The 24,960-nt window shown below is 40.7% G+C and overlaps 1 protein-coding gene across 2 annotated transcripts; it reads right to left on the bottom strand.

Annotated features, from left to right (window-relative positions):
- Window positions 1–1,962: 1,962 nt before the first annotated feature.
- slc19a3.L (solute carrier family 19 member 3 L homeolog) lies at window positions 1,963–23,774 on the bottom strand. Of its 2 annotated transcripts, XM_041563472.1 has the most exons (6): window positions 23,684–23,774; window positions 23,029–23,275; window positions 7,695–8,472; window positions 7,011–7,206; window positions 5,118–5,259; window positions 1,963–2,964 (listed from the first exon to the last, which is right to left on the bottom strand). In XM_041563472.1, exons 2-6 carry the CDS (start codon window positions 23,176–23,178, stop codon window positions 2,815–2,817), a joined length of 1,416 nt encoding a protein of 471 aa, XP_041419406.1. In that variant the 5' UTR covers window positions 23,179–23,275; window positions 23,684–23,774; the 3' UTR covers window positions 1,963–2,814. The 2 variants fall into 2 exon arrangements, with proteins under 2 accessions (XP_041419406.1, XP_041419407.1); XM_041563473.1 differs by lacking the exon at window positions 23,684–23,774 and having other exon boundaries at window positions 7,878–8,472; window positions 23,029–23,466.
- Between the last annotated feature and the right edge of the window lie 1,186 nt (window positions 23,775–24,960).

The following is a 24,960-nucleotide window of genomic DNA, read 5'->3' as shown; positions in this document are numbered from 1 at the left end:
TAAATGCACAGCAACTGGTCCAAAAAAGTACATTAGTATTTTATGCGTGTATATAACAGACAGCCCAAGGGGTGATGGACATCAAGAGATCTTCAGGACCCTGACCTGCATGGGAGGATGGCACAAAAAAACTATGCTACCAGCACAAACAGTAGCATCACTTTTAATCTAAGAGTTTTTTTTAACAGAAACTGATGCAAACTGATACTGATAACTATTTTACACAATGTGCTAGCTTTAAAAGCCAAAGGGCAACGCTTGAAAAAAAGTCTGACTTTAATAAACAGATATACATACATAGTTTAGTTTAGAATGAATTACTTATGGAAATTTTAGCCAACAAAAGGAAGGGATCCAGTGCCCTGACCAATTACAATGGAGCAAGTTTATATAGGAATTCTGCCTCTAGCAGTCAGCTCAACTTGTTCTACCAGCTGAAACTAGAGGGGCTCCTTATCTCATGTATCACCTGTTATATATGTAAAATATGACCTGTATAAAAGCACTCCGCCTTCTGCCTCAAGCCTTTATATGGTCATAGAATTCCTGGGTTACTTATAATATTATATTTTCCAATAGAGCTATATTATTCACTATATTATTGGCACCTGATGACATCAGAATGTGTCATTTAGAACTTAAAGAGACAACCAGCATTGCAATGGATGCTATTTTTAAAGCAACAGCCATATCAAGGCTGACAAATGCCAAAATGCCTAGTGCCACCTTCCATTCTGAAGCCTCAACAACTCCCAACATGCCTAAAAGAAAAAACCCCTCCCAGCCATTTTTAAAAACTGTGCATGTAATGAGTCCAGCCCCTTTTCTGGAAGTGACAGATCCATGCTAGGGTCAAAAAGCAGTTTCTCCTTGGATTTTTAATGATTGCCATACTTGCTTATGTGTCAGACTGATCTGATCAAGTAAATGGGACCAGACTATCTCCATCCCCTTGCATATTGTTTGCCACATTCTGCTGTATGTTAATGTGATGCATGCATTGTGTTAGCTAAGAGTTCCTTACACATTGACTCCGCAGTCTGATATTTAGAGGCACATTTATCAAAGGTCGAATTTTGAATTCATGTGATTTTTTAAAAACTCCCCTCGAGTTGTTAAAGAGCCAGAGTATGATAAATCTCGAAAACAAATTCAATTTAAAAAAAAAAAAAAAAAACTCAAATAGAATTTGAATAACTCCCTAGTCGAATATGACAGTTTTGACCATAACAAAACTAGAGAAGTCGAATTTTTAATTCGACCCTTGATGCATCAGTCCCATAATGTTAATCAATTCAACATCAACTTGCTTATTAGGGTTGGGATGGAGAACACCTACAGTATGTACCTTCCCCGGCACTGAAGAACGCCTACATGAGAGGAATCACAGGTCTTTGAGCTTCAGAATGGAGCACAAAAACCTGCACATGTACTGTTAAGTGCGGGGAATGATGCAAAAAAAAACAAAAAACAAAACACACCCCAAAAAACCCCCATGGCTGTTTGCACTTTATACCCTTGCCATGCACTTTGTAAATTACCCTTTAAGTGTTTTAAAGGAGAAGGAAAGGCACTTTTTACTTGGGGGTGCCAAAAGTTAGGCACCCCAAAGTGATTGCATTTACTTACCTGACACCCTGGGCCGGTGCTCCTATCAGTAGAAAACTGCACCGGCCCATGAGCACTACGTACTTCTTTCTTCATGCAGCTGAGTATGCGCAGGAGCATAAAAAGCAGAACTTTAACAAAGAAGCCAGCTATTTCATTCTACAGAAAATGCGTCTGCCCTGGAAAATTTGAAGAAGAAGGAAGCGTATCACTCCGTGGTGCTCGCTGGAAGAACCCCTGGACAGGTGCAGATGGGGTGTGAGGTAAGTATATATAATCACTCGGGGATGCCTAACTTTTGGCACCCTCAATGAAACATGACTTTCCTTCAAGAGACATGTACACACAAAATACACAGAACATTTTTTAATGGTTCACAACAGGCAATACAAGTCATGGGGAAATTTCCCCTTACATGAATTTGTTTCCATGAAAAATTTGTGCAAATTTGCAGCTTATATTTTGCTTCAGTCCGAAAAGAAATGCCACGTTATTGCTTGTTAGGGTCAGTGACCCGACGGCCTATAGGAGACGACTGTGAGGATAGAGTTGTTAATAATAATAATTATTATTCCTGACTGTCAGAAACATTTTCTTGACAATCAGTCAAGTATTTATCAGGCTGATACCTGGTCAAGTGCTTTAAGCAGTCAAATACCATTCTGTTCTGGGGGGGTTTGAGAGCATTGTCCAGCGTCAGCAATGAACTCTATAGTTTACTGGCCATCAATAATCCTGATATACTTTGTCCTGAATAGCTTGGAAGCACAATGGTATGTATCAGCAGGAAAACATTATTTAGTCAGTAACCTCCTACTTCCAACAGTGACAGTTAGTAACATTACATATTTCACATGAATAAAGTACATTCATACAAACAAGGACAAGCTTGTCTGAAATGTGATGTGTGGTAGGTGATTTCCCCAGTATGTTTCCTTGTATGAAAAAATCAAAATGAAGAAGGGCAAAGGAAACCACTTTAGGATACACTCACCACGTACAAAGGGTAGTCATAGACCTGCCCTTGGGGCACAAAACGAGTAAGTCAATGGAGTTACTGAATTTTTAAATGCAATTCTCTAAAAAAAACACTTTTTTTAACTTTGATTTTTGCAGCCCTTGTAGAATCCTCGAGTGCCTGCAAGCCCAGTGGTTTCTTGCAGTATCCTTGTATGCACAGTATTGGTTCAGGCAGATGAAGAGTCATCAGTTTATCCCATAATGATGAGTTTTAGCTTTTATTGCACTTTGTAGCTGATTGACTGGCCCCTTGCAGTACAGGGGTATCAAGAGGTACATACTCCTTACAAAAAAAATCCCAGCAATAACAATAAAGTAGCTTCCATACACGATAAACTGCAAGAAGAACGGAGAAAAAAAAACAGTGTCAGTGTTTTCAGTAAATCTCTAAAATGTTTGTTTATTTCACAAGTTTACTATGTTCCTTTGGAGGGTTGGACACACACATTGTTGCAACTTTGCACTTGGGTATGTAAGTGCATCATTTTGGGATCTCCAGACCTGGAAAAATGTCTGAATCATAATGGTTATTTGAGATACCACTTGTCTAATTCTACCAACGTGGTAGGACTTTGCAAAGTACACACTTTCCCAAATACAAAGCTGTAGCCAAAATCAATTTCTTGAAAAGTATTAATAATCAGCCACTTAACTTAAGTGCAGATGCAGAGATCGGCAGTAAGTAAGAATATTGTATAAATAACTGCACAGCATTATGCGCTACTGTCCAGGCCTGAGCTGCCCTCGTTCACTAGCACAGAGGTGATCTGACTGACTGCCAGGCAGTGATGTGGAGACTAGGCAGGCGTTGGAAATTATAACTGCAGGCAGGCATCAAGCACTTGGTGACATGAAACGCGTAAGGCTTTTATTTTTATACATAATGTAAAATAAAATGTTTGTATTATTTAAACTTTGTGCTCCTGGATTCTACTCTTTGGTATTCTGGATTGGTGCCTGCCAGCAATTAAAATTTCCAGCGACTTTCGGCCAGATATCGATCGGGAAAGCCCGTCGGATGACCCCACACGGGTCAATAAGCTGCCGACTCGGTCTGTTTTTTTCTTTTACCTGCCTGTGTATCAGTGGCGGAACTTCCGGGGAGCAGGGCCCCCTGGCAGCCCGCGCGCCACTGAAATCCGATGTGTACAGAGGGGGGCGGGGGCCCGGCTGCGCGTCACGCACCAGGGCCTGCCCCCCTCTAGTTACGGTACTGCCGTGTATGAGAGCCTTAAGAAGGCAGAGAACCTAGTTAGTAATTTGATCCAAGCTGATATAAGACTTGGGCAAAGTTTATGGCAAATTAAATGACTAAAGACATACCCTTGTTAATGGTGTACCGTATGTGAGAATTGCTATACTCGTATATCCACAGTTGCAGAAAATATCCCTTTGTATATCGTTAAGACCTTAGGCAAAATAAGGGATAAAATCTAAGAGCACAAGTCAGCCTAATTTGCAAATCATGACAAAAATGCAGACTGACCAGCGGCACTGCATTTTAATGAATGTGGTCATTAGCCAGTGATGTGGTACTAAATTGAGGTTTCCTCCTACAACTGAAAACAATAAGAAGGTGCATGCCTCAAACTTTGAGTTGCTGAGCTGCTTCATTGACTTAATTCATTTCCCTTTAATGAGACTACTGTGTGTCTAAAATAAATAAATGTTGAGAGATTTGTGGTCTGTTTAGGAGTGGCCAAATGTTGTGCCTCTCTAAATGTTTCCAGAACTGGGTTGACATATGTGAATAAATGCTTTGTATTATATTTGGATGTATGCTGTGATGTAGCAACATACCTCCCAGCATTTTGGAAATAGAAAGAGGAACAAAAGCCGCATTTTTTTGTGTCACACCCCCAAATTACCATGTTCATTTTAAAAATGTGGCAGGTTATGAAATTTTGAACACATTTCTGTGGTTTTTATGTGTTATTACAGTTTTGCTAATGAAGGTGAGTTGCCCTTTAAACTGCAAGTCACAGTTTCCCCAAGAGACCTGCTTATCTTAAATTGTTACAATTGTTTCTTTGCTTATCTTTAATTGTAACAAATGTTTCTAAGTGCACCTTCCACATATTCTGGGCTCTCTGCCAAAAGCCAATTAAGTTTTAGAAACGTATCTTTTTTCTGGCTGTTCAGTGCAGGAGATCAAAGAGAAAGTCGGGACATTTCAGTAACAATCAGGGGAGGTATGTAAAAAGTCATTCTCGGCTTGCTGCAATCATAAAACCTCATGTTCCATAACACCTTTTGTTCCATAGTCATCAGTCATTTGTGGTCATTGAGACAAAGGGGCTCATTTACTAATATAAGTGCTAAATTGCACCAGTGCCCTTACCCACTAATCTTCGTTTTGATCAGTCTACAAGCTAGAGAAGCAAAGATCTAATAAATGCCCTGCAAATTAGCACCAATGTGTATTAGCTCTAGATATTTCACAAGTTCAAAGTATACGGGGGGGGTGCTTATTTTGCTCTATACTGTACCTGTGTGACAATGTCCAGGGCCAGGCCTCGAGGATCCACCACAATGAGAGTCAGGATTGTCTGAAGAACTAGTGCAACAAAAGTGTTGAAGCCAAAGAGCAGTGCATAACGTTCCATGCTCAGATTTACAGCAACCTGGTACCTATAGATAACAAAACAATTTATTGGAAAAGAAAGTAAGTGTTCTCCTATGTATAGGCTACGTACCCTTTTTAAATGCTAGGCACAATCATTCATTTTCACCCTTATCAAGGATGGTAAGTAGGATAGAGCAGGCCCAGACTGGGATTAATAGGCTCTAGCATTTCAAGTACTCAAAGGCCCAATTTACACACTCGTGATATTTTACACATCTTTTTACACCATTTTTTTCAGCAAATTACACATAATAAATATGCCCTTATGTGTCTGTGGCTTGAATGTAACTGACATGGTGTCAGGGTCGGACTGTGGGGCCCAGGGCCCACCGGGGCTGATATTTCAGGGCCCCCTGCTGCAATCTTAGTTTAACCCAACCCCAGTGCTTGTGCGCACGTGCATGTCTTGTGTTTTTGCCTTGACTGGTGGCAGGAAGATGATTTGCACAAAAAGCAGCTCCGGGCCGGAGGGGCCCACTGGGTTTTTTCTGGTGTCCCACCGGCGCAGTCTGACCCTGCAAGGTGTGTGATGAGGATAATAATTGCTCCTGGAAAATGTAAGAGCTAAATTTCCAGTTCATAAACCATCTCTTTTAGTACAGAGAGCTCGCTGCACTAGATATATTACTATACTATATGATGCAAAGATTATCAGATTATTGTTTATACTTATTAAGGCCTGATACTCTGATACCAGAAGGGGAGCTTTGCCAAAAACCGCCTCTCCCATGAGCGATAAAACACCCAAAAATATACCCTATCCAGCATTATACAGGCAAAGGACCTGTTATGCAGAATGCTGAGGACCTGGGGCTTTACACATAACTGATCTTTCTGTAATTTGGATCTTCATACCTTAAGTCTACTAGAAAATCACATAAACATTAAATAAACCCAATAGGTTGGTTTTGCTTCCAGTAAGGATTAATTATATCTAAGTCGGGCACAAGTACAAGCTACTGTTTTATTATTACAGAGAAAAAGAAAATCATTTAAAAAAAATTGGATTATTTGGATAAAATGGAGTCTATGGGAGATGGTCTTTTCATAATTTGGAGCTTTATGGAAAACAGGTTTCCAGATAATGGATCCCATACCTGTATATAAAACACTTACATACAGCAAATTTAATTCATCACCCTTAAAGAGATACTGACACCTGACATTAAACTTTTTTTTACATCTATTATAAAATTGGCTTTGCAAGCTACTTCTAACTTTGCCATAAAGTATTTGCATGATGCTTTTACATTACCTGTCTGATCCCCCATGTTCCTGTATGAGGGGGCTGCCATATTTGTGCAGCAGGAGTCCGTTAGCATTAGAAACTGTAACTAACGGGCTGAGATGGGACAGTCAGGTTGGCAAAGTCAGAGTGTCAGAGTGTCAGAGAGTCAGGCTTAGGAACTTCAACTAACAATTATATACAAAAACAAACCTCTCAGCAAAAAATGATCAACATGACCTATAGGTAACATTTAATGTACATTCATATGCTAAAAATTAATTTTTTAGTGTCAGTATCACTTTAAGAGAAAAACAACACCAAGATACCTTTTGAGCTTTATTGTTACTTATCATGTTTACTGTGCATAATTCACACAGTGCTTTCATACAGTCATTCCACATCATGGTGCTTTGCTCTCTACTATGTTAAATGTTCATTATATAATTTTATTATAAATTTGAGGTAGTAAATCCATTACATTTTTATTTAATGGACAGTAATTTGTTTGTTCAACAAAGTTATACTTACGTTGCAATGGTAATGAGAAGCATGTAACAGGATTTGAATATGATGAATCCAGCATAGCACATCCAGATATTTCTGCTGTAAACCATGAAGATGAAGATGGCTCCAGCGTCAATGGCAGAGAAAATGGTAAGAGCCAGTTCTCCAAACACATCCCAGTTCACCTTCACATATCCCACCAAGAAAGACAAAACAGCACCTAAAATGATTTAAAGCTCTGAATTTATCTCTGAATTGCATAAGGGCAGAGGCACATTGTAATACAGGTATGGGACCTGTTATTCAGAATGCTCAGGATCTGGTGTTATCCGGATAACGGATGTTTCCGTAATTTGGATCTTCATACCTTAAGTCTACTAGAAAATAATGTAAATATTAAATAAACCCAATAGGCTGGTTCTGCTTCCAATAAGGATTAATTATATTTTAGTTTGGATCAAGTACAAGCTACTGTTTTATTATTACAGAGAAAAAAATTTGGATTAATTGGATAAAATGGAGTCTATGGGAGACGGCCTTTCCATAATTCCGAGCTTTCTGATAACGGGTTTCCGGAGAACGGACCCATACCTGTACTCAACTAAAAAAAGGTTTCATTAAATTGACAACAAGGGAAAACAGAAATGTTACAATGCAAATCGTAGATGAAATTAATGCCAAAATGATATCAACACACAATGCACTCACCAAGGAGTGTGGATATGGCCTCAGCTCCCCCATTGTACATAGCAAATTTCTGAGAAGGTTCTATGTGTTCCCATAGAAGCTGCACATAATTTATAATTTGACTATATCCGGCTGTTGCAAATGCCCACCACAAGGACCAGTACAAGATTTGCATAGAGGAGTAACAGTCTTTCATTTCTTTACCCAGGCGCCATAGTAACTGGAGGCATTGATTACTGCACTTGCTCTTGTTCTCAGTTTCTGTAATAGTCACACTCTGTATTTGCTCTGAATGAGGAGATTCCATCTCTTTGGATAATATATTTGTAGTGTCTCCAGCCATCTTCCTGTGAACAAACATGGTCCTACTGGGTAAGGGAAGAAACAAAGAGCACAAAAAAGCCACTGAGGTTGATGTCAATGAGATTACATTGAGATAGACTAATGAGATCCCTGCCAAGGAGACTAACAATTGTCCAATCACTGCACCAAGGGCAACACCAACCAGTGTTATGCTCCGGCAGTAACCAGTTACCTTCTGGTAATGTGCAATGTCAACCACACTGTAGATGTAGGCGTAATATGCCGGATCACAGGCAGAAAATATGCCATAGAAAAACTCCATCACTTGCATTGCTGGAACACCATGGGTTAGCAACGATAAAAGCAACGAGATGACCATTCCAAGGCCTTGCAGGATTATGACTGGCTTGTAACGCAGGTAATCTGTTAGCAGGAATACTGGAAGCAACAATGCCAGGTTGCTGTAAGTCCACACTGGAAACACAGAGGCTGACACCTGTAAAGTTAGAAATTACAAAAATAACAGCTTATTTTTGAGAAGGTTAAACATCAGTATATACATCATTTATAATAGGACAAGGCTTCATCATCTGCATTTTCAATTACACAGAACACAATCTTTGAAAGTAAATATAGTTTAATTATAAAACTGTTTTCTGCAATGCCCTGCAATGGGGAACTGGAAGAATTATGTTTCAGATATAAAAATATAGAACGAAATTGAACGATACATTAAAAATGACACTAATTGTATTGTTTCTTTCAAAACATCAAAGTAAAATAAAGCAGATCTGATGGACTACAGTGAAGGCGGTCTCTCGGATAACTTTTATGTGATGCTTAGCATTACACATAGATCCAAGGATGACATGGCAGGAACTGCTGAATATTCTGCATTTTGATAGCTGCTACTGTATAATTGGAATAAGGAAGAGACCCATGATATTATTAAAGAATCCTTGAGCAGACTGCTACAGTCTTCCACAAACCCCATTGAAGGCCAATTAGGGCAAGATTTGGGAAGAATGCCTGGTTTCTTAACTAGAAATTCTGAAAGCCCAACTTGAAGGTTACTAAGGCTAAGATCTTGACAAATACTTATTTTCTACCATAGATATTGGAACAATGGCTGAGCAAGAAATGTAGTTTTTACTCATTTGAGTTTGGTCTGGCAAGACACTCTTTCTATTACCAGCGATTTCCCTTCACTTATTTCTTCTAGCTCAACTTCCCCTTGATGCCATCAGTGTTTTTTGTAGGAAAGTAGGTTCAGCATCAACGGTTAAGGGGTATCAGAAGCAGTGTCGGACTGGCCCACCTGGATACCAGGAAATCTCTTGGTGGGCCCTCTGGCTTCTAACCATGTGGCCTATTTCATGGTCATTCCCTATTTCTTTATGGGGAAAATGCTTAATAATGGAAGAATATTGCAAGTAGATATAAAAGACTAGGAGGATTAAGTGAGGGATTAAGTGAGTAGAGTGGAAAGTGGGCCCACGGTCTAAGGTTTTCTGGTGGGCCCCTGACAACCCAGTCCGACACTGATCAGAAGGGGTTCATGCACAACCGATTAAAAATGCAGGACACACATTCAGTTGGAAGGACTGCCAAAATGTCCTCCTCCTGCCTGCTTCTACTGAGAAGTAAACTTTCAAATATCATCTTTTCAGCAGCTGTCGTCATTTCCTTGATGTAATAATGCTGCAGCAGATAATTGGCCAGTTGAATTGTCGGAGGTGGCAATTACAACAGTTGGAGTGAAGTAACCAGAGTAATATGCCAAAGTTATATAGAGACCTATGGCAATATAACATTGGGGGCTATTGGTAACCACATCACAATGTACAGTAAGCACACTTTCTACTGGAAATACCAGAACATTATGGGGCAGATTTATTGTGTAGTATATAAAAAGGCAGGATAATGCACTACACATTGCGGGACATCACCGTGTAAAAAATGTCGTAAAAATGGCATCATTGTTTTAAGCTTTTTTTTTTTTAGCAACGTCTGGCAGAACTTACTTACAAAAGGTTTGAAGTAGTGAACATAATGATGACAAATCTGGTGTTCGCATGGTGTAAAATAAAACATACCTTGATAAATTTGCCATTTATTTTACACAGCTTTTTTTTTTTTTAACAAAGCTTTATTGAAATAAAGTACAGAAACACGGTCAATAAGCAGGTTCACAGGAGTACAATCAACAAGCATTGGAGACCATTGCAGTATACATTAACATAGGATCATTTTCACTTTTTTGTTTTTATTATTGAGTTTATTGCATTCCACGGTTATACCTTCAATAAACCAATGCATGGTGTCGTATCACTGTACCAATAAAACTACCAGAACAACCTAACTCAACTTGTGCTTTACTGCGTTATGTGCTTGTCAAGATCTACCTAGAGTGCCTAAGGTTCCAAGAGAAACAGGTGTACCATCTAATGAACACTATTGGGGAATGCTAAGGTGGGTGTTTAGGACCTCAAGCAGGACTCTCATGAATGTCCATCCATGGGGACCAAATTTTTGTAAATTTCGCCGGGCAGCCCCTTCTAGTGTAAAGAAGTTTGTATAACGGTACTGCAGAGATGATCAGGGATTCCCAGAACCGAATAGTTGGGGCTAAGTCAGCTTTCCATTTTAAGGTAATAGATTTGCGGGCATAAGCGAACATTATGGAGATCAATGCTTTCTCAGCCATTGTTGGGGCTAAGTCAGATACATGGTTCAGCAACATCCCAAGAGGCTCTACTACCAGAGGAATATCCATCATGTCGGAGATATACTGAGCTACATCACTCCAAAACCTCTGTATCTTAGTACAGGACCACACCATATGAATAAAATCTGCCGGGGAAAGGTGGCAACGGGGACACACATCAACCTGGGATGGTGACATTTTAGCTAATACATTCGGAGTAAGATATGCCCTGTGTAAGAATTTATATTGTACCATTTTATCTCTGGACGCTACTAAGTGGTCAAAAATGGAATCCAGAATCTCCTTCCATGTCTCAGTGTCCAATTCAGGAATATCCCTATGCCATTTCCCCAGCAATTTGCCCAAAGGGGATTTCCCTGCCGTTATTAGAGTGGCATAAAAACCAGACAAACTTTTCACGTGTGTAGTAGTGAGGGCTCTTGCTTCTAACTGAGTGGGCTCAGTCGTTACCCGCATCCCCCTAAATTGTGATTGTGTGGCATGCCTAAGCTGAAGGAAACGGAAAAACATTTTATTGGGCAGGTCGTATTTAGCTTTAAGCTCTGCAAAATCCAACAGTTTACCCTCAACCATAATATCTCCCATGTACTTGATGCCACAGGAGGCCCAAGCTTGGGGGTCTGGAATGGTTCGCATGTGCGGTAGTTTAGGATTGCCCCATATGGGTGTGAGTTTCGAGCAGTAATCTACCGGTTTTGGAAGGAGACCGTGAGCTGTATTCCAAGCCCATACTATTTCTCTCATAAGTGGCGTCGCTTTTGCTGTATATTGGCATCCTCTATAAAGGAGATTTTTAAGTTCCTCGTATGACCCAATAGCCTGGGCCTCTAGGCGAGTAGCAGGATTATCTAGAGATGGGGTCATCCACCACTTTGCTATGACCAGCCTTGCAGCCAAGTAGTATAGAAAAAGGTTCGGGGCCGCCAGTCCCCCCGCCTGTGTTGGGAGCTGAAGTTTGACCATGGCAATCTTTGGCGTAGACGGGTGCCAATACAATTGTGTAATGGAACTCCTAAGAGTTCTGAAAAAACTGTTTGGGATCTTCACTGGAGATTGTCTAAAGACAATATGTAAACTTGGGCAGCATGACCATCTTGAACAAATTTATGCGCCCAATCAGGGAGAGTGGCAAGCGTGTCCATGCTTTGATTTTTTGATCCAACCCCTGAATGAGGGGCAATAAATTTAGCTCCACAAATTTACTCGGGTCCAAATGGATGTTAATGCCCAGGTATTTGAAGCGGTCTGTCCAGTTCAAGGCATGAGGTAGTACAGGCGGGGGGGTTGGCAGGGGGTCTATTGGGAATAATGCAGATTTGCCCCAGTTTACCTTTAGACCAGAGTAGGAAGTGTGTACATTAATGATATCAAGTGCCGCCCCCAGGTCGCTTTCTGCATTAGCTAGATACAGGAGCGTGTCGTCTGCAAACAGGGATATCTTTTCAGTGACCCTGCCCAATTTGAGGCCAGCTATTCTGGGTGATTGTCGTATCATGTAAGCTAAAGGTTCCATGGCCACTGCAAAGAGCAAGGGAGACAGCGGGCACCCCTGCCTAGTTCCCCGGTGTAGTCGGAATGGGCAGGAGGAGTTGTGATTCGTGCGGATAGTGGCCTCAGGAGCCCTATACAGCATTTGTACCCATTTCAGGAACCCGGCAGGAAAACCCATGCATTCCATCACCGCCCAAAGATAGGACCATTCCACTGAGTCAAACGCCTTCTCATTATCTAGGGCAGCAACGACTCTAGTGGTGGAGTTGTCATGGGTCACTGTGAGATTTGTGTACAGCCTCCTAATATTTATGTCAGTGGTTCTTGCGGGAATAAATCCTGACTGGTCTATATCAATGAGTTGGGTAATAACCGTATTAAGTCGTCTGGCAAGAACTTTTGCTAGTATTTTGGCATCGCAGTTCATCAAAGAAATCGGTCTATAGGAGGCGCATTGTTTAGGATCTTTATTTGGCTTAGGGAGGACTATAATTAGGGCTTTGTTCATCGAGTCTGGCAGGGGGGTGCCCTCTCTGACGTCATTAAATAGTTGTAACAGGCTGGGGGTCAACTCTTTTTGAAAAGTTTTATACCATTCCATAGGGAGACCGTCTACACCAGGCGTTTTCCCTCTCGGAAAGGAATTAATAGCTTCTGCAATTTCTTGGGCAGATATGGGTGAGTCCAGGAACAGCCGACTTTGTATATCTAGTGTTGACATATCTATCTTGCCCAGGTACCTCAGTATATCCTCGTAGTTAAATTCTAGTTTGGAGCTATAAAGGCTTGCATAATAGTCCTTGAATGTGTCATTTATTTCCCTGGGGTCAGTGGTAGGGAGCCCTGGTCTCTGTTCTATTACAGGGATCGCTGTGTGCTGGGCAGGGTCCCTACTAAGGTAAGCCAGTAGCTTACCACATTTATCTCCCGACTCAAGGACATTTGTTTTTTGGTAGATAATACTTTTCTTAACTGCCTCCGTTTGGGCTAGAAGGAGAGCTACTTGTGCATTTTGCCAGGCAGCCATGGTGGCCGGATTGGGGTTGGACTCCACTTCCTTTTGTTTCCCCTCCATATGTACTACGGCTTGGTTCTTGGCCTGTCATATTAGCATAGAGTACTCCCCCCTGATATAAGCCTTGAGAGCATCCCAGACAATGGAGTTAGTAGCTGTTCCTGCATTTATTGCTAAGAATTCAGTAATTGAGGAGGCTATGGGCAATAAAAGATCTGGATGATTTATCCAGTGTTGACTCAGGCGCCATGTATTGTCTTGGGGTTCAGGACTGACTTGAATAGTAAGGCTAAGGGGAGAGTGATCTGAAATCCCCCTGGTCAGAATTTGAATTCCCGTAGCTGCCCGTGCAATTTCCGGTGACCCTAATGCTAGGTCTATGCGAGAGAGGGTACCATGGGCAGAGCTAAAGCAAGTAAACTGTTTAACCCCTTCATTGCGGACCCTCCACAGGTCGGTTAAATGAAACGTATCCACCCATTTCAATAGTGCTGAGTCAGATCTAGTTGGAATTGGCAATCTGTCCAGGGCCTTGTTAAGCACATTATTAAAATCACCCATAAGTAGTAGGGGCGCCATAGGCAGTGTAGAGATTTTGCTCATTATCGTATACAGTATGGAGTCTGAAAATGGAGGGGGGACGTATACATTGGCAATCGTCCACTGCCTGCCCATAATAGAGAGGTGTAGTATCAGAAACCTCCCCCCAGGGTCAGATATCACAGTGTGCAGGGTGTACTGACACGTTTTCGCTATGAGGATGGACACCACTCTAGAGTAGCTGGAGTAAGGTGCATGATATGCCGCCGCTATCCACGGCTTTTTAAGTGTCATGAGCTTACCCCCATCTAAGTGAGTTTCCTGAAGCAGTATAATTTGTGGGTTCTGCTTTCTCAGGAATTTGTACACCAGACCCCTTTTGATTGGGTCACCCATTCCCCTAACATTCCAAGACAGCAATTTAATGCTACACATTACAATCAGATAGCACATAAACTACAGTATAACTTCCCATTACCCGTCCAACCTCCAAGACCATAATGCATTCATTAGTGGCACCAGAATTGGTAGCCCAGACAGCAAGTAAATTTTCACGTGGTGCAGCGTAAACAAAAGCAGTAAAGCAGTGTAACTTCCCCTACCCCCACCCTATCCACCACCAACCCCAACCCGTAGTGGATCTGACTCCCAAGAACTGTTCGAATCAGTAAAAGTAACAAGACCAGAGTCTCAAAAGGCAAAGATATGCTCATCAGTGTCAGTTATGAATGGTGGGCCCCGTGCCGGTCCCCTCACAGGATATATATGTGTGCATCCTAAGGCAGAAATATGCAAGTACAGCATCATAAAATATAGCTGTGCTGGGGTTAGTCTCATACTTATCTGCGTGGAGATCTCGCAGGTCTATTATCCAGCTATGCGTCCACGTCCCTGGCCGTTGTAAAAAAGTGGGTTTGGCCATTAGCAACCACCCTCAATTTAGCCGGGTAAAGCATGGCATACGGCATCTGTAGTTGTATCAGCCTTTTCTTAACTTCTGCAAACTTCATGCGTAGTTTACGGACCTCAATGAAGTAGTCTGGGTAGACAGATATTCTGGAGTTTTCATACATGACGTCCCCTTTGGTCCGTGCTTCTTGTAGTATTTTGTCTCTGTCCCTGTAGTTGAGGAGCCGTGCAATCATGGTTCTTGGCGGGGCTCCCGGTGGAGGAGGTCTGCCAGGCACCCTATGGGCGCGTTCAATCACAAATGTAGGTGAAGAGATCGAGGGGAAGGTTCTCTGGAGCCACTGTTCTAGAAAGACCTCAGGACGTCTCAGCCTGTTTTCAAGGTCATCTGCTTTTGCCTCCGTAGTGGCCAGCCTTGATTCCATGGACTGCATCCGTTCCTGGAAAGGGTTAACTGTATCCTCAAGTTCACCCACACGTCTCTCGACCTCTTGGGTGCGCTCTCTAATGTTCTGGATGTCATGCCGAAGTATGGTAAAGTCAGAGCGGAGTTCATCCATTTTGCCAATAGTGGTGGCATGGTTGCTGTGCAGCAGGGACACTATCTCAGCCAGGGTGTTACTCTCCAGCAGGGTAGAGGCAGAGCTGTGTGCTATGTCCCCAGGCCCTAGCAAGTCAGCCTGCTGCGTGCTTACCCCCTCCCCCACCTCCAGTGAAACATGGGGTTCCTGCATGACTGCGTCAGCCACCTCCAGGACAGGGGGATTAACTGTGGCCCTGCTGCCCCCAACACCAGGCTCACGGACAAAGCGCTCCAATTTATGTGCAGCCTGAGCGCCTATGTCTCGAGTGCGCTGCTCACCTTGCTGCTGCTGCTGTACGGCGTCTACAGAGCGCCTGCGGTCGCCATCTTGGATTTTTGCCTCAGCTCGTGCGCGCCTCGTTTTTGGCGTGTGATTGCGGTTTCTGCCCATTCCAACTGCACCGATCAGTGCGGGGTAGACAGCGGAGCAGCAGGGGAGGTTGCAGGTATGTTACCCAGCCCTCAGGATGCACTTTTAATGGGCTGACAGTGGGGTCCGGTACGGAGCTCCTAGTAGCACGTCTTTCCTGCTCTACATGCGGCCCCGCCCCTCCATTTTACACAGCTTTTAACATCTTTTATTTGGTGAATTTCATTTTATACAGCATAATAAAATGCCCCTTTATTTTGAGGCATGTGGCTTCTGGCAAATCCTCTACATCATACAGTGTAAACAGTGGTTACTGCAAACCAGATAAGAGAGTGGCTATTAACAACCCCAGCAGGTAAGCATAATGCTGGCCATAGACTCTAAGATCCGCTCGTTTGGCGACATCGCCAAACGAGCGGATCTTTCCCCAATATGCCAGTAACGGCATGGCTATATTGGGGGTAATTCGAACATTCGGCCATATGGCCGAATGATCGAATTACGATACGCCAAGGTGCTCCGACGGGTCGTTCGGTTAAAAATCAAACCTTCCCGATCAATATCGTGGCCAGATATCAATCGGGAAGACCCGTCGGAAGCCTCCATACACGGGCAGATAAGCTGTCAAATTGGTCCAAACGACTGATATCGGCAGCTTTATCTGCCCTTGTATGGCCACCTTAACAGACCACTGATGTACACTTTGTAGTTAATCTAAATTATATATTCAATGAAACAAAACCTATTAAACTGCATTAGAGAAGAGATCTTAGCTGCCAATGGGTTTATTGCATTTGACATTTCCAGTTTACAGACCATTTTATTTGTGGGAGGGTGAGACAAGGTATTCAGTCAGCAGATAAACTTATTGAATGAACTTGTTCTACCAGGTGAAATTAAAAACTCATAGCATATTTTGTATGCAACCTGATACGTAGATATATATATATATATATATATATATATATATATATATATATATATATATATATATATAATGTTAATATTATAATATATATCTCAAACTTCTTAAATTATCAGCATTTATACATTAGCACTGTGTTTATTTTACATAATGAAAGTTTTCATTTTGTATAGAAATCCATAAATGGCATTTGAGCGTTTTTAGCACCACCTCATTTGAAAACCATGCTGAGCTTTCAAAGTAGCAACTTTCTTTTAATATATAACATGCCTTATGGAAACAGGAGTATTTCAGCAGTGTGCATCAATTTTATTGGATTAACAGAAAACATGCAATATACATCATAACAAAATTAGACAGGTGCATACATTTGGGCAGCCCAACAGAGATATTACATCAATACTTAGTTGAGCCTCTTTTTGCAAATGTAACCCCCCTTTAGATGCCTCCTATAGCCTTTGATGTGTGTCTGGATTCTGGATGGCGGTATTTTTGAGCATTCAAACAAAATCTCTCCAGTTCAGTTAAATTTGATGGCTGCCGAGCTTAGACAGCCTGCTTCAAATCATCCCATCGATTTTCCATGATATTCAGGTCAGGGGACTGTGACGGCCATTCCAGAATATTGTACTTCTCCCACTGCATAAATGCCTTTGTAGATTTCTAAGTGTGTTTAGGGTCATTGTCTTGTTGGAATATCCAACCCCTGTAACTTCAACTTCATGACTGATGCTTGAACATTATCCTGAAGATTTGTTGACATTGGGTTAAATTCATCCGACCCTCTGCTTTAACAAGGGCCCCAGTCCCTGAACTAGCCACACAGCCCCACAGCATGATGGAACCTCCACCACATTTAACAGTGGGTAGCAGGTGTTTTCTTGGAATGTGGTGTTCTTCTTCACTCTTCAGAGGAGAGTCAAACAGAAGCACAACTTGCAATTGGCCACCTTAAATACATTTTCTCAGGACTGGACACACCTGCCTATGAAGTTCAAGGCTTAACAAGCAAATCCAACCAATTTGGTGTTGCCAGTAATCAGTATTGAGCAGTTACATGCACTCAAATTAGCAAAATAACAAGGTTACCCACATTTTGCACATTTGATTTAATCTCATACAACTGAATACTGCTTCACTAAAAATCTTTTGCAGAAAACACCCCAGTACTCAGATGTTCCTGGGAACTGAAAAACTTACCACTGTTATCTTTTTTGTTGAAAGTGGAGTCAATTATTATGCAGGCTGAGAGGGGTTCCCAAACTTTTTCATGACTGCAAATAGCTTACCTGTTATCTCCTATGCCCTATAGGTCGCTGTATAGTACTCTATCTGATGCACAAATAGCAATGACAGATGGACCTCATCATCAAACAGCGTGATTGAATGTTTTTTCATGTGGAGGTCTGTCTCAACTCTCCACGTGAATCCAATACAGGTATGTTTTATTAACTAGTTTTATGAGCAATGATAGGTGAAGGAAATTTTGTCCGCTCTCTGTATAGTTTATTGTTTGAGCCAGAGATAATCAGACAGCCTTTTTTTGTCTAGGGAGGCATTGCTGTACTAAGCCAAATCACGCCGCATCAATGAACCGATATGGTCCTCGATCCGACAGGATTTTTAAACCCACCCAATTGACATCTGGACAATGCCAGTCTTTTAGGAGGCACCGTATAAAATGTTCTGTTTATTGAATATCTATTGCATCTATTGCATTTAATAATTTATTATGTTAAGCATCAGATTTAATTCTAGTGCACCATCCCCATATTACATATTGGGGTCTGTCGTTAGTATATAAGGTATTGGAGTGTTCCATGTTCTTCTTCGCAGCCAGAGGGAAGGTCATTTTACTGTAGCAGGTGTTTAGTATCCAAAAATGCATGGTTATCAGTAGAATTAAAGGTGTATTTTAGAACATGAAGTCCTTTCAGTTTTATATACATAGCTTTTAATTTATTTACCATGTTTATAACAGAAGATAAATATTAGTGCAACATTAGTCATACCCACACCTGGATTTCACAAATGAAGTAATTTCCTTTTTGTTGTTATTGGACTTTATGGGCGTTTTTGCCCTGTGTTCCCCTGAGCTTAATTTTCCTGCGTTCCACTGCAGGATGAAATGAAACCTAGTCTTTCTTACAGGCCTGTACTGACACTGGAACATCCAAGCACCAAACACAGGTTGTGTTTGGCACTTAGCTGTGCCTATGTCAGTACGGCCTACAGGAAAGAACGGGCTGCATTTTGACCTACGCTCCCCTGTGGTTAAGAGCATGGGAAAGCAGGGTGAAATGCCAGTGTGTAAGGGCACTTAAAGGGGTTCTTCACCTTTGAGTTAACTTAAAATGTGATGTAGAGAGTGATATTCTGAGACAATTTGCAATTGGTTTTAATTTTTTGTTATTTATAGTTTCTGAGTTATTTAGCTTTTTATTCAGCAGCTCTCCAGTTTGCAGTATAGGCAATCTGGTAGCTAGGGTCCGGATTACCCTAGCAACCATGTTAAGATATGAATAAGAGACTGGAATATGAATAGGAATATGAGTAGCAATATTAATGCATGTGTAGCTTTACAGAGCATTTGTTTTTAGATGGGGTCAGTAACCCCCACTTGAAAGCTGGAAAAATCAGAACAAAAAGGGAAATAATTACAAAACTAAAAAAAAAAATAATGAAGACCAACTGAAAAGTTGCTTATAATCGCCCAATCTATAACTTACTAAAAGTTAACTTGAAGGTGAACCACAATGCAGAGTAGCAATTTAATATTGAAAAAAAAGGTTGATCATATGATTCGAAAGTTACACATGACTTATTGTTCTTGTACAAATACATCTGAAACTGATTTCTGGTTTAACAAGACCCTCCCTGAAAAAATTGCAGTCACAGGTTTGTCTTTATTAGGTACAAAAGAAGGGAAAAATAATAAAATCGATCTCTTAAAATAGTGATGAAATTGATAACTGACTGCACGCAGCGTCTGCATCCGACAGTCGTGTCGCGTCGGATCAACGATTCGCCGCCATGCGACAATTCTGAGAGCGTAAGTTAATAAGGTGCAAAGTTTGCTCCAGTTCTAGTAATCAAGTGCAGCCAATCTACAGGTAACATTTCAAATGTTTGAAAGCTAAATGGTTTACAGTACCTGGAGCAAATGTTGTGCTGTTTACTACTTTAGCAAGAAGAAAACCGGCACACAGAGCTCAATGCATGCGGGCAAGGCCCTGCGTGTTTATTGCAACGTTACGTTTCGGGGGCGTGCCCCTTCGTCAGACAGCAAATCACACCACAAAGTGAACCTTTTAAACATTCCTTAATGCATATTCATGAATTTATCCACACATGATTGATAATAACTTAACACTTAATTAATACAATTTAAGAATCCGTTCATGCATCAATAATCATCAGTGAAATTACCATAAATAAATGAAAATAGTCCAAAAAAAGTCCAAATAAAGTTCCCAAGGTTTTAGACAAAATTAGAAAAAAAAATTTTTAACAAATTTTTTTAACAAATTTTTTTGAGAATACTGAAAAAATTCCTGTGAAAAAAGTTAAATAGTATATCAGTATAAACGTTAAAACATTCCTTTAATAGCGTAAAACCATTAAAAACATTGTAGCATTCTGCCCAGGCTTGAAACACTATCTTGCCCTCAACCTTATCACATCAAAAGATTATTTTTTACCTTGCCTTTGCAACAAATGGTATTATGCGTCATATTGAGATACTCCAGAAATTCAAATAGCTTCTCAGTGGACCCAGTCCAAATAAAAAATGTATCGTCCACGTATCTCATATAATTATGGATAAACGGACTATATTGGTTGTTATTATGAATGAAACTGTTCTCAACAAAATCCATATAAATTACCACCCCCCTGTTGATCAAAAGGATGTAAATGAAACCAATAAAATAAGAAGGGAAACGGCTTTTGCCAGACACTTTTTTGAAAAAGGTCACAGGGTGGCACAAATAAGATGGTTGATTCTTGAGAAGATTACCCCAAACAACCAGCAAGATAATAAAAAATTATTATTACAAAGGGAATGCCACTGGATCTGGGCATTGCAAACAAGGGTCCCACGTGGACTGAATGAGGAATTCAATCTAGCTTATTATCTCTGAGATCCCTTGCTACTTTTAAATATACTTAAAAATGTTAATATGTTGCCTTTCCTCTCTATTTTGCAGATATTGAGAAATTGAATTGATTTGTTGCAAAGGCAAGGTAAAAAATAATCTTTTGATGTGATAAGGTTGAGGGCAAGATAGTGTTTCAAGCCTGGACAGAATGCTACAATGTTTTTAATGGTTTTAAGCTATTAAAGGAATGTTTTAAAGTTTATACTGATATACTATTTAACTTTTTTCACAGGAATTTTTTCAGTATTCTCAAAAAATTTTGTTCAAAAATTTTTTTTTTCAATTTTTTTCTAATTTTGTCTAAAACCTTGGGAACTTTATTTGGACTTTTTTTGGACTATTTTCATTTATTTATGGTAATTTCACTGATGATTATTAATGCATGAGCAGATTCTTAAATTGTATTAATTAAGTGTTAAGTTATTATCAATCATGTGTGGGTAAATTCATGAATATGCATTAAGGAATGTTTAAAAGGTTCACTTTGTGGTGTGATTTGCTGTCTGACGAAGGGGCACGCCCCCGAAATGTAACGTTGCAATAAACACGCAGGGCTTTGCCCGCATGCATTGAGCTCTGAGTGCCGGTTTTCTTCTTGCTAACGTGTTTCATTAAGGGTTGCCGATCCCTTTTAACTGTGCACCGGGCCAGTTTGTATCGGAGAGGCCAGGGAGTGCTGGTGGGTTTTGGAACTTGGACTGTTTACTACTTTACCTAAATGTCCTAGACCAGTGCTGTCCAACTTCTGTGGTACCGAGGGTCGAAATTTTTCCGGCCTATATAGTGGAGGGCTATAATGGAAGCCAGTGTTGACCACTCCCTGTTTTTAAACCACACCCACTTTAAACCACACCCATGTTACCACAAGACCATGTCCACATTAATTGTGGTAGCACACCAAAAAACCAAATGATTGGTGCTCACTGCAGGAATATCACTTATCAGTCATATGTGAAAAAAGTTGAAATACCCTTAAATCCATATGCCTCCTCTTCCCCTTGGATAACACAGTACCCCCCAGCACATGATTAAACACCTTAGGGGCCCCTAACAATAATTTATTTTCAAATGCTAACAAACCCCCAGAACAAATACCAGGCTTATGTTCCACAGGCAAACAGGAAGAGTATGGCACACACAGGAAGAGTATGGCACAAACAGGCAGAGCAGGGCACACACAGGCAGAGCAGGCCAACACAGAGAGCATATGGACAGCAGAACATAGCAAGAGACAGGAAACCTATCAGGAACAGTGCTGGTGCCCCTTTAGCATTTTGTATATAGTGTCAACAGGTGAACAATGTGGGTATTTTCAGTCTGGGTCTCAGGTGTGAACAGTACAGGGTTTTAGGGTGTCACAAGTGTGAACAATGCAGGGGATTAGTCTGAATGAGGTTTAAACAATGCATCTGTAGTGATACCATTTAAAGTTTACACATGGTAAGCAGACACAGCAGGTAGGTGGGGGGCACAGAAGTCCTAAACTAACACAGAGAATGCAGAAAGCAACAGCAGCTGTCCATATGGCTAGACCAGAAGGAAAGTTCCAAGGCAGCCTCTGTTGTTTTTTGCTGGATGTGTGTAGTTTAGAATGTTAGCCTTGGAACAATGACAGTTAAAACTATTTACCTTGAAAACTGGTCAAACAGGAATTCCCCAATGCAGTGTTTGACAACTAACCTTTGCATGGATCTAATGCTTAAGAAAGCGTTAAATTCTGGATGCACCAAATCCACTAATTTGGGATTCAGACGAATCTCTGAACTTTCATAAAGGATTTGGCTGAATCCCAAACCCATATGCAATATTAGGGTAAGGAAGAGGTTTTTTTAAGGATTTGGTTCAGCTAGGAAACCTGCTGAATCCTATATTGAATCATGGATTTGGTTTAGTACTATTTTAAATTTGATCCACACAATTTGTTTTCAAAATCACAGAGCCCCCAATACAGTGTATGGGTATGTTGTATTAAATCCTTCACTGGCAGTAAGCATTGAATCAACCTCCAGTCTCCAGCCCATCAACCTCATACCCTCTCTAGCTGGCATGGATCCTACTAAGTCCAGCAGCTCAGACATGCTTAAATGGGCAGCTGGTGGTTAAGATGCCCAATGAATATGTCTGTGCTTAAATATGGTATCATATGATCAGCTGGAAATGGGAATTCCTTTCATTTTAGATTTAACTCCAGTTTACCTTTAAACACTGCATGTTACTCTTGCTCTAAATATGTACTATGGGCCATAAAGAAAATCTGAATCACACTGGAGAGTTACTGGCTGCATATATAGTCCTTATTATGCACCTTGAGTACAATAGTGATTAATTTACCTGTTCAGCTGTCAGATTGTGATGTGGTCCTATAAGATATGCAGCAAAGAATGGTTCCACAGCTCTCAAATTCACAAAAAATCCAAAGAGGCAGAGAAGAATTGTTGGATATTTCCAGTTATCGGTGTATTGCTTGCAGCACCCTGCCATAGCTCCTTATCTGCTGACTTTCTGTGCGTCCCATACACATTGCCTGATGTTACCTGTGCGGAGTGTGCTGAGCAGACAGGGTACTGCTAATCAGGTTCTGCAAGTGGGAGGAGAAAGGAAATGCTATGCTTTGTAAGTCAGCAACTACAAAAGTGTACACAAAATGTTGTAGAAAACGAAGTGTAAAATTTTGTTACACCAAGGCAGAATTACAAAAATTCAAAAACACTGAGGGTTTCTCAGAAGTTCAGATTTTTTCAAGGATACATGTTCCTGGCTTTCATGAAACTGCTTAACGAATTGACTCTTTTATCAAAGCAGATTAATGCTTTGCTACGTCGGTATATGTTTGACAGTTTGAGCAGAAAATGTAGTTCCAAACAACTTTTCCTATACATGAATTTAAAATTCAACAGTTTCAAAGTTATAGTATTTTAAAAATGTAATTGGTATTAAATGCAGTATATGTCTGGCTGTTGATATTTTCTGCACTCCTTGCCCTCACTTCTGAAGCAATGCTGCGAGCAGTGTTTGTTTATCCCTTTCTGCTCTTTCACTTGCACTCTTAAAGGAACAGTAACACCAACAAATAAAAGTGTATTCAATTAATTAAACTATAATGTTCTGTTGTCCTGCATTTGAAAGAGAATCTACTCTTGTTACTTTGCATTAAAGGAACAGTAACATCAAAAAATTTAAGTTTTTTTAAGTAATGAATAAATAATGTAGTGTTGCTCTGCACTGGTAAAACTGGAGTGTTTGCTTCACAAAGACTACTACTATAGTTTATATAAACAAGCTGCTGTGTAGCCACGGGGGCAACACTGCTTTTACTTGCAATTAGATACAGTACTAAATGTATATTGGGAATTATAGAATTATATTTTCTTTCATTAGGCAAAAAATAGGTTTTCAGGGGAGTAGCCAATCCTTGCAGATCTGCTTTCAATAGAATCACTGCCATTTCCTGCCCCTTGTTAAAAACCTTTACAGTCGAAATAGAGTGTTTAGAATTACAGTTGATAGAGTCTGTACTAATGCACCATTAGTACCAACAGCCAAACAACCTTGTAGCAGTATCTAAATAGTTCCCAAAAATACTTTAATATATGACTGCCTCCATGAGTGTCTGGTCAAGATCCTACCATTTATCTGAAATAAACAGTTTAATATACCTAATCAAAAGACAGACTGGTCCCTGTGTGGATATGCAGAACAATTGGAAGCTGCAGGCCAGTGAAAATGCAGGATGAGTGCAGTATACAGTGCATGATGTCACAGCACAATAGAAGACAGAAGTTTGCAGAGTCTCAATGCACCTGCAGCACAACCAAGTAATTTTTAAGTACAGGTATGGGAACTATTATCCAGAACGCTCAGGACCTAGGGTTTCCAGGGTGATCTTTCAGTAATTTTGATCTTTATACTGTAAATCTATTTAAAATTAATTAAAACATGAAATAAACTCAGTAGGATTGTTTTGCCTCTTAGTTGGGGTCAGGGGTGCTCGGCCAATGAGGCAGCCTGAGGCGCTCGCCTCAGGCGGCAGCGCCAGATACATTTCCAGGGGCGGCAAAAAGCTGCTCCTCTACTTTTAAGAGCTGAATTTCTGGTTTTGAAACCAGAAATTCTGATATTTTGATATTATCAATGTGTAACCTAGACAAAAAAATGATAAGACTTTCTTGCTCTTTGTACCCCAAACACACCCCATTCCCACCCCGCTGTCACTGCCCCATCTCCCTGTCGACTCCTATCCAACCCCTCATGGTGGAGTCCTGC

The sequence above is a fragment of the Xenopus laevis genome, chromosome 5L, assembly GCF_017654675.1.
Source record: "Xenopus laevis strain J_2021 chromosome 5L, Xenopus_laevis_v10.1, whole genome shotgun sequence".
NCBI lineage: Eukaryota > Metazoa > Chordata > Amphibia > Anura > Pipidae > Xenopus > Xenopus laevis.
This window is presented reverse-complemented; position numbering and strand designations above follow the sequence as displayed.

Excerpts from the sequence above, each read along its gene's own strand:
- slc19a3.L (XM_041563472.1), bottom strand. The coding sequence starts at position 23,178 with ATGGCAGGGTGCTGCAAGCAATACACCGATAACTGGAAATATCCAACA. Across the intron at positions 8,473-23,028 it reads ACAATCTGACAGCTGAACAG|GTGTCAGCCTCTGTGTTTCC; the intron begins GTAAATTAATCA and ends CTAACTTTACAG. Across the intron at positions 2,965-5,117 it reads CCCTGGACATTGTCACACAG|TTTATCGTGTATGGAAGCTA; the intron begins GTACAGTATAGA and ends TTCTTCTTGCAG.